Consider the following 10,704-nt stretch of genomic DNA (forward strand, 5'->3'; position numbering starts at 1 on the left):
TTACAAGATACTGTTTCATCATCTGTGAAAGTTAAAGACTGAGCAGATTACATTCATTATATTACAGGTGGAAGTACAGATTGGTTTTGGAAAGTAATCCCTCAAAATGTTCTATAATTCTTTGACCCATTCATTTCCCCTTTCAAGAATTTAAGGGGAAATCCTACTTATGGGGGTGGGGGCGATGAAAAATGGGATGGATACTTAATGGACAAAAGTGCTATCTCAGCATATATCTCAGCATATTTTTAATAAAAAACATAACACTGGAAATAATCTAGATGTTCAAGTCTGAGGGAATGGCTAAACTAGGATATTTCTATTTAATATATTATACTATCATAAAATGACACTAAAAGACAATGAAAAAACACACATATATAGTGTGGTTATAACTATGTTGGTGCTCAGAGTAGCATTGGCATTACTTGGTGACAGAGGAACAGAACTGTGAAGGATTTTTGTTTTCTACTCCTGGGTACTTTCAAAATTTTCTTTCCTAAGCAAGCATTAGTTTACAGTGAAATAACACCATGAAAGATACTTGCTTCTTCTACAAACCTATACTCACCCTTGCTAAGACAAATCTCAAAGTAAAATCATTTCTGCTGGGCAACTTGAGTGACAGACTTTTAAGAGCAGCCTTTAAGAAGCAACACATCAATGAAAGGATGGCACAGATGGTGACTGACATTCAGGGCAGATGAGAATGAGAGTTTGAGAGTGGGAACACACACGTGTTGCCTCAATCATTCCACAGGTCTGTCCTTCTGCTTATGTCCTGACAGAGAGACTGAGGAAACATGTGCTTTAGTAGTTCTAGCACATGTTCTAGTGAAAGGGAACTAGGGACAGACAATCATGCCCAGAACATCAGAACATCAGTTCAGGGAAGCTGGACATGTGGCCAGTGTGGGCCATGAGCCCCCACCTCCTATCTCTGGGTGCTCTTATCCCTTAGACAAGTTGAGGGTTCTTCAGAGGACCCTCAAAAGACCATTCAGTGCAAAAGGATTTAGCAGACAGGCAGAATCCAACAGCTCCTGGTTTTGGATGGACTGAGTTCATGTCTCAACTACAGTTATTCACAGGCCTGAGTACACCAGTTACCACCACACCCTATCTCATAACCTCCTAAACATGCAGACAGGCCTCCCCACCAGTGTTTGCAGCAAAGCCTACTTAGGTGTGTGGTGTGCTGTGTTAGTAAGCCGCCCCTGCAGGACGTGGCACCCTTCAGTAGGTCCTCGTGCCCTCACTTCCAGGCCTCCTCTCACACTGAGGAACTGGAGACCTCACCCAAATACATGACACAGTGCAAATGCAAGTTAGTACAGCACAAGTGTCACTGTATGAAAGGATGTAGAGCAGGAGGGAAGGGAAAAGTAGTGGAGCAAATCAGGGGCAGGGCCTTTGATAAGCTAAGAGCCAGGGACACTAATGGACTGACAGAAAAAAGGAAGTGAGGGAGGCATTCCAGTTGTAAAAGTCAAGTAAATACTAAGGATCTGTGGGCTTTTTAATTTTGTTATCTCTGTTCTGGATTATCTGCAGGACTGCTGGGCTCTGAGGTACTTAAAGCAACTGCGGGAGTATTCATGACAGAGAGGAAGGCTGAGACTTTTAAATGCTCTAAGGCTTTAATTTCATTTGGTTTCCTTTCAAGTACCTAATGATCACAGAAGTCTTTATCGGGCTTCAGTGCAGGTGGGGCAGTGCAGCTACATTCTTCAGAGCAAAGGAATTAACCAGCACTCGATTTCCCGCCAATGCCTCACTCAGCAAAGATGTTCCATCTCCCCAGGGCGGTCTCAGAGGGCTTCTCTGCCACTGGGCTGCCATTCAGGGCTGGGGAGGAGGGAGGGCCAGGTAAGCCAGCCTCCACAGCGTATGTTTTCATTAGAGTCATGATATCACAGGCAGAGTGGGGCGTGGGGGCTAAGAGGCAGTCGTCAGCTCTGTGGTTAGCGCAGGGGAATCTCAGGAAGTCCCAGCTGACCGGAGGATTTCTCATATGTAAAAGGAGTCCTAGGCTTCAGGGTCTCCAAGGTATGAAACCCTAAAAAATTCAAATTCAAAGTTCTCTAAAAAAGGCCAAAATCTTTAAGTTATCACTGACTACGTGAATTTGGACTATCAGGTGACAGGCTGAGCTCTGATTATAGAACTGATCATAATTATATAACTTTCTGTGAAGCCTAAAATAATTTTCTTCTCACTTCTTAAAAATATTTCTCCAAAGACAAAACAGGTTAAAATGAACTTTACTCGATCTCTCTCTCTATTTGGGGGAAGAATTTCAATGCTTAATGAGGTAAATCAAAAACTGATTATTCTGAGAAGATAGGGCTTCAGGAATAAGTATATTTGACTGTGAGAAAGAGACTAATTCTTTAACAAACTCTTTGAAGTACAGAAGCTGAAGAAGTATATAATTTAAAAGCTTTTTGGAAGTTGGACAGAATCTGAGAAAATCAGAGTTGACAGTAGCACACTAAAATCACAGCTGTGTGGGAAGATCATCTTGATGACCTGGAATGTATTCTTTTAAGGATTGAACTTAATTTGAGCTGTTTTTGATAACTTTTTTAAATGTCATTACCCACCTCCCTGATTTGTTAAACAGTATATAAAACAATGTGATCTTGGCTTGATGGCTTTAGGTAGTGACTAATAACAGTAATAACAGCAAGTAGCATTTATTATGTATTCACTGCATGCCTGATATCATTCTAAGTGTTTTTGTGTGGATGATCACACTTAAGCCTTTTGAACCAACAAAGTGGGTAGTGTATTACAGCCATTTTACAAACGAGCAAACTGGAAACTGAAGCTCTGAAAGATTAAGCAACTTGCTTAACGTCACAAAGCTAGTAAATGGAAAAGGCCAGATTCAGAATCAGGTCACCTGACCCCAGAACCAGCCCTTCTCACCATCACACTGCTACCAAGGGATGGAGCAGGGACAGGAAAGGGCATCCAGAAACTCTCTAGGACTATGCAGTTAACAGAACTTCTCAGCTCTTACAGTGAAGAGTCCACAGATTGGTGGAGTTTTTAAATGTATGTCCACTTTTTAAAAAATACAGTCCTTCAGGTTAGCTGTCAATTCTTCTGTTACTCATGTTGCAATGTCAAAAGAACACACACATTTACAGCTTGAAAGAGCTCCTCCACATTGTCACACTCCTTTTCTCTTGGTGGCCCTCCTTTCTTCTCTCTTATTTTCTTACCACCTCTCTTTGTAAAGAATACCCCATTGAATGATTACAAATGCTTCCAGCAGAGATCTTTATAAAGAGAAAAGGATGTCATATCAAACTTTCCCTGGGTGACTTTAAGGAGAAGTCTTCTCAATCATGTCAACAGGAAGATTTAAAGAAATACTCTAGGTAATGTAACTTTACTAATATGAGATCAAATTTATAATATTGCAGAATTGTATGTGTTTTGTACTCTATACTGGTGTTTGCCAATAATGGTTAAAAAGAAAGACATAGGCCCAAAATGGTGTCACTTCTGCTGGACAAGTCACCAAACCAGGGCCGAATTCTTAATTAATTTCAGTTTCAACCTTCCCCATAAATGTAGTTAGTCAGGAATTTTCTGGTCAGCATGCATAAGATAATGTCACATGTGTCCTTTCTATCCCCCAAAGACATCCACCTAAGAAGACCCTTTGGTCCTCAGATGAAGATGACCTCACCTGAAATAATCCCCCCCTTTTTTTTCTTGTTATGACTTCTTTGTTGAGCTTTTAAAATCATCTCCCTTTCTGTTGCCCTTTGGAGCATTTCTCTACTTGTAAGAGGGGTAACTGCCCAATTCATAAATTGCTTAATGAAGCCAATTAGATCTTCAGATTCACATGGATGAATTTTGTTTTTTAACATAATGAATATGGACAATTCATGTACTTCTTTGACATTTTATTTAGCAGGCAAGTTGTGTCAGGACAGTGAGCAATACTCACCAAGAATTAGGCTTCCTTTCTCAACTCAACTCTATCACTAATTGACAACGTGATTTCCAGAACAATCTTTGTGTCCCAGTTGCCTCCACTGTAAAATGAACAAGCTGAGCTATCTAAGGTCTCATCCAGATACAACACTTTATGACTGAAAGCCTATTGTTACTTTTAAAAATCAGAGTTATAATTCTTAAGGCATGTTGTTTTTAAGAGAAAAAATAATTTGCAGTTTGTATAAAGAACCTTTAAACAGATTCAGGAGTGAAGGGAGAGAGGTGGGTAGGTCGATTACTTACCACTAACCAAGGTGCTAGTCTGAGAACACTGAGGGAAAAGTCAAGACTTTTTTGCTCAAAGAATCCCCTTTAAACTATCAATCACTGGTTTCTGCTTTATCATTTTTATCTACGCAGGGGTGAGGCATTTGTGTCTCTGGAACCCATATAGTGGCTGCTCCTACTTTGGCAATCAAAACTCATCTTTGACAAACAAGTATTTATGGTTTTGTAGGTTATAAAGAACCTAAAGGCCACAGGTTCTGTACTGGGTTGTAGGGTGTAAGCAGGTTCCTGTACAGTTTTGATCTGTTCCTGTACAGTTTTGATCTATTCCTCATCACTCACACTGATCTGGAGGTATTCCTCCCCTGACCTTGAGACACATAGTTTAAACTGTCTTTAGTAAAGAATTTGTACTACCATAGCTTATAATGTAATTTAATACAAATATGTGAATTCTCCAGTTGATCCTAACACAATCAGATCTCCTGCAAAGGCACTTTTACACATGTGAAATACTAGGATAAATTTCTCCAGATGCTTTAGTTTACTAGTTCACCTATGAAATACAGATGCATTGAGTTGAAAATGCATTATTTATTTTTTTACCCCTTTTCACACCCTCAACTAGGTTCTAAGCCCTATATACAGCTCTCTTACATGAATCTAGGTTACCTGGTAAGAGGAAGACAGAATATTTCACTCAAAAAAATTATCAATAGCTTACAGAAGGTTAAGCTGAACGTAATGGATAATATATTAACAATCTCTTCTTGCTTTTGTATATTAATGTTCGACAGTCAGCATCTACTTCTGTACTCACACTGTTGAAATCTTAATTTATTCACCTACTTGTTAAAAGTCATAAACTTTCATAAACACTCCTTGACCTACCTGCTCTGAGAAAGGTCCTAAGAGAGGGAAATCTCACATTTGCCTATTTTTCCATAGTGAGTATATTTCAGAGCAGAGTAAGCAGAAAAGGCAAGGGTACCTAAGCTCTTTCAGGGTCAGGTCTTCAAATCGTGGCTTTTATTAATTTGCAAATATTATCTTCCATGCCACAATTAACCATATAAATAAACTGGAAAGCTAAGTTCCAAAATAAAATTATTTTGTTTTAATGTGTCCAGGTAGATTATTCCTACATTTGATCTTTAATAAAAGGGTTAATTGTCAATTGTTAACATAGATGATAGACTCAAGAACAACCTAAGGCTAGTGCTAAGTCATGATTGTTTTTAAACCATAAACCATCAATGTGAAAATTCTATTTAAACTTATGACTTTATAAATATATCTGGAATAAAAAACTAAAGCCTGTTTTGAGAAACATAGAGAAGAAAACCATGATCCCACAGCTGACTGGTCCTAAAGCCTTACCTAACAGACCTGAAGCTGGGTGTCAGCAACACCCCCAGTTCCCCAACTTTTCAGATTGGTGGGGATTCCAGTCTGAGAAGGGAGGAATCCCCTCTGACACTTTGACTGTATTCAGCCCCTATTACTCAAGAATTCTCCATAATTCCAGGAAATGAAAAAAAATTGTCCATCCTGTAATTAGGATTAGGGCTTTAATCCTAAAGGACTAAAATAAAGCACAGTGTAGGATCTTTGTGTAGGCTCCCAAAAGGTTTCTTGATTTTAAAAAAAAAAGGATAAAGGGTTGGGGTAAATGGGGAAATGGATTATTTTTCTAAAATCTTCATGGTGTTATTTTAAATATTTGCCTCAGTATTCTACAACTGCTTTTTAAAGTTATGGACAACATAAATGGAAGTTTTAAAAAAATATGACCAATTATTTTAATTTAAAAAAGAATTTCAAACTTAATGAAAATATGTACTAAGTATGTATTATAAATTTCAGAGAAATTCCAGAGTTAATTTATTAACGAAGTTTTCATTGAGGAGAGGGGTCTTAATTTGAATTTTAAGTTTTGCATTAAGGATTTACCACCCATCAAATTAGTACTGGAAAACATGCAATGCCTTTTTGAAGAATGCTAGGAAATATACTACTTGAAATTACAGACTGTCTTCCCTAGGCACAAATATGTTAAAAATTTACCACAATGCCAGTGACACAACTGTGTTGGCAATATATAAATAGTATTAGCTGTGTTTAAACCAAATTTACAAAATAAAAGTTTGGCTCAGAAATTATAGTCCAAATTCCCAACATGTTAGACTTGAGCTATATACCTTCTAAACTCTTGACTATAAAGCTGTTAGTACATTCAATTGTCATAAAGAACCAAAGTATATAAAGAGAACTAGAAAATCTAGTAAAGATCAAAACCAAGGCAAAGATCCGTTGGTTCATGACAATTAGCCCTGGTGGTGCCTGAAACTAAATCTAAATATGTAAAGTCCAGTGCCTTATTCACATTGGGCAACCACTCTTTCTAAAACTGAACAGTTATAACATCGTTTTAGAATAGCATGAGTTACCTTTTCTTTTTTTTCTTACATATCTGCCTGAACTAATCTGATGAAGAACCATAATCCATTTCTTCCCCATTACCCTTTAACTAAATACTGAAGCTAATTATGCTGGCTCTTTTGGGGTTCTCATGGCACCATGGAATTTTAAAAACACATTTAGTTCTACCACTTTATGCAAGACTGAGCAGTTTCAAAACATCTAAGTGCCAAGATGTTAGTAGCACACAAACCCAGGAAGCTACATAAATTTCCTTTCAATAGTTAATTAAAACCTTTTGATTTAGAGACACAGGTAACATGCATCTAATAGAGACAGACATGCATACTGTTAATATGCTGTTCTGAATTGACTGCTACTGTCCCACTGCTTCTGTTTTATGTACTTTTATTCACCATTAGTCAATATCTTTTCAACATTCATGTGCCTTCAGTATTTAAAACAATTTCCTTGGCCAACTGTACTAACTGGAAGCTCCTAGGAATTTTGAGGCATGAAATGTGTGAATTATGCTGCTTCAAACTTAGAAACATAAGCAGCTACACATTTGGGGTAAATTTACCTATGGGTTTTGGCTGGATACTTTTAAGAAGGGTAGGAGAAGAAAACAGGATGGAGGTGGTTGGTGAGAAGTACAGCTTGTTTCCACCTTCCTAGTTTGGTATCCGTGACAGGATTTCATGGAGAAAAGAAACTGCTAGACAAAAGTTCTCTGGGGAAGTAAAATATATTCCCCTAAGTCTGGGAAGGGTCTATGCCTGAGGAAGGGTCTTTCAAAGCAGAAAGGCCAATGGGCTGTGGAAGCAATCTATCTGTTCAGAAGGGGTTATGGTAGTTTATCTCCCATACACTGAAAGGGATCCAAATTCACTTCAGCTTGCTTAACCAAATTCATCTGGTCTTAAAGTCACAAATCCTAAAACAATGGAGCTGCCACCATTGTGCAGCCACTCAAGCTATCTACCTATTTACAAATTCAAAATTCCATTTACTCTGAAAATGGGGGGATGAGGAAGCTTCCTTTCCTGATTAACTACCCAACTGCAAAATGAAACATTTATTTTCAGAGACTGTGAAATTTTAAAAATCACAAAAATACTACTTCCATTCAAAATGTATTTTAGAAATCTGAATCAAGATTCGGGATGAAACGCTTTTAAATATGGTTCCTACAATTCTGGACTGTGTAAACATCCAGGTTGTCATAGCTTCACGCAGGAGAGTAGCTGGTAGAAGGAGGCATGTCCACAGACAGCCTGATGACAGGTGACAGGGAGGAAGTCCAGGTTTTAAGTACCTAACTCGGTCACTAACTGGTTCTGGAGTTCTGGGCCCTTCAACTTTCATCTTTAAAAATCACAGTGTGAAATGACTTTTAAGGTCCTCCTCATCTTTAAACCAGCTGTTAGTGAGCTGTAACTGAAAATTTCGAGAAACAAACTATGAAAGACTTATCACAGTCCATGTTTGTCCTGGATGAAGTTTGTCATCATCGTGCTGCTGTGGAGGCAAACCTGTTGCATCACGGGAATTAGACTTTTCTGACTACACTAGAAATGCAAAAGGCAGTAGGCTGACTTTTTATCCTTAAAAAAAAAAAGTAAACAACCGTATGCCCACTATGATAGGAAGTTCTCAAGTTTCACCTTTATAGGCTGTAAATACACATAAGATGCCACCTGGCATAATGAGACCACATGACTGGAAGCCGGGCATGCTGGCTTGCTGTTAGAACATTGTTATCACGTGTGATTGATGTTTTACGTTTACATTCAAGCTTCATTTCAAAGCCACTCCACGCCTTATCAGACTGCTGGTTGAGACCTTCACTGTCACTGTTCTCAGGGACGATTAACCGTGTATCCGCCAGTGACAGGAGGTTTGCAAACCACCTGCCCGTGTATTTAATACCTACCTCGAGTGGAATATGCTCATCTGAGCATGCAAGTTAAAAGCAACGAGAATCAGTCCTCAGATAGTAATTGGCCACATATATGATACTGAAAAAAGGGAAACGAAAGTCTTTGACACTGAACCTGGGTGGATGTGGAAACCTCCGCATCCCCCTACACTATAATGCTAGTCTTGAGAGTTTCAAAGGTTTGTCGTCCCCGAAAAAAAAAAAACCCCGGCCATCAAGAGGGATTTCAAGAACTTTACACCCACCTCTTTGATCTTTGCCCTCTTCTCGCGGATGGCTGCGTCGGCCGGCTCCCTGCCAACTGCCCCGACGGGTGGCACGAAGTCCACCGGGGGCAGCCTCCTGAACAGCGCCTTGTCACGCAGCTGGTCTTGCGCTACCTTCTCCTTCTCCAGCAGGATGTCTCTTTGGATCTCCTCCGGCAGCTTCTGCAGGGTCTCCTTGGCTTCCCTGAGAGCCCGCTCGTGGTTTTCGCGGATCCTGGCCAAGTTGTCCTCCAGGGCGGCCTCCTGGTCCCCGGGCGCGCCCTCCTCGCCTCGCCCAGCTCGCTCCGTGTCCTCGGCGCGCGCCCCAGGCCCAGGTCTGTGGTCGGCGGCCGGCTGCAGGGCGGGGCTGGAGTGGAACAGGACCCCGCTGAGCAGCTTGGAGGAGTCGGGCAGGAAGAAGATCGCCCCGAAGCAAAGCGTGATGAAGGCGCTGAACACCAGCAGCAGTACGAACTTCTCCGTGAGGCGGAAAGCGACGGGGCCCGATGCTTTCCTGCTGCCGCCGCTGCCGCCGCCGAGCCCCCCGCCCAGGCCGCCGCCCGCGGGGCTGCTGAAGAGCGGCAACAGGCCCCCCACCGGCATCGCGCCCGCCGCCGCGGCCGCCCGGCCGCCCTCCGTGCAGTGGCCCCGCGCCGCGCCGCTCAGCAGCCAAACTTCGCCGCCGCCCGGCGTCAGCGGCTGCGGGGCTGGGTCCTGCGCATCCAGGCCGCCCAAGCCCGTCGGCTGGGCTGCAGGTATCCCCTGGGGAAGCAACTCTCCGGGTGGTCTCCGCCCTTGGGGGTCTCCTTCGCCGAAGGAGCACGCGCGACAGCCCGTTGGCTGCAGCCCCTGCGGGGAGAGAAACAGTAACACGTAGTAATTACGGTGATGGTGATAAAGTTTCCAGTGGGTCTCCGCCCTCCGACGGCCGCAAGAGCCTCCAGGATACGCTCCCCGCGCGCGTAGTCGAGAGTCCAGCTCCGGGCACCGCCCTCGGAGCCCACTCTGCGGACTTGGGGTGAAGTTTTCGGGCCCCGGGACGCAGGGTGTCCCGCGCACACCTGGAGCAGGGCCGTGTCCGGGACCTCCTGGGGAAGGCAGCACTCCTCGGGGCAGAAGGGGCGCAGTGGGGGTCAGGGGCTCGTCAACTTCGCCCGTTCCCCATCCCGGATCTGGGACTGGCTGCCTCTGCTTCCCAGGAGGCGGCTGAGGTGCAGCCCGGCCGCCCCGCAGCTCTGGTCGCCCCTCAGCTGGGCGAGCGCGCCGACCCGCGGGTGAGCAGTAGCGAGCAGGGCGCACGCTGCCCTCTACCGCGGCCCCGCCAGCACCAATGCCACTGCCGGTCTCTGGGCGGTCGGAAACGAGGGCGGCGACGCGTCCGGAGACTGAAGGCGCGCCCGGGCCAATCGCGCAGCGCTCAGGGTCCCTCGGGGGCGGAACCGAGGCGGGGAGGGGGCCGCGCGGGGCGGGGCGTTTACGGGAAGCGCAGCCTCTCCGGGGCCTGGCCGGGGGCGGGCGGGTCGTGGGTCTCCGAGGCGCGAGGTGGGCGGGAGCGGCGGTGGGCGGGGAGGTGGAGGCGGTCAGACCCGCTGCCGTGGCCCAGGACACCAGGCGGAGGGCGGGCCGCGGCCAGAGTCGGGCAGTTTGTCCTGCGCTGTGCTCGAGCCGGGGTCTCAGGGGGTGGTTGCTCTCGAGTGGCCGTGGAGGCTCCGTGGCTGGCACGGGACAGCGCTGCGGTCCCCTTGTGGAGCCGGCCGAGAGGGGATCCGGAGAAGGGCAGGGTCTCGCAGAAAATCACTGGACGCTGCGTCGTTATGAAGCGCTGCTTTTCTGCAAATCACCCTC

The 10,704-nt window shown here is 44.2% G+C and overlaps 1 protein-coding gene across 2 annotated transcripts in view; it reads right to left on the reverse strand.

Moving 5' to 3' along the window:
• Positions 1 to 10,292, reverse strand: part of MAN1A1 (mannosidase alpha class 1A member 1) — a 252,455-nt gene extending 242,163 nt beyond the window's left edge. The window contains exon 1 of one of the 2 annotated variants that reach the window (XM_036993505.2): positions 8,860 to 10,292. In XM_036993505.2, coding sequence (XP_036849400.1) covers positions 8,860 to 9,462 — 603 coding nt within the window. In that variant the 5' untranslated portion in view covers positions 9,463 to 10,292. The remainder of the gene's footprint in view (positions 1 to 8,859) is intronic. The other variant, XM_036993512.2, reaches the window with a different exon arrangement.
• Positions 10,293 to 10,704: the final 412 nt, after the last annotated feature.

Source organism: Manis javanica, chromosome 13, assembly GCF_040802235.1.
Source record: "Manis javanica isolate MJ-LG chromosome 13, MJ_LKY, whole genome shotgun sequence".
NCBI lineage: Eukaryota > Metazoa > Chordata > Mammalia > Pholidota > Manidae > Manis > Manis javanica.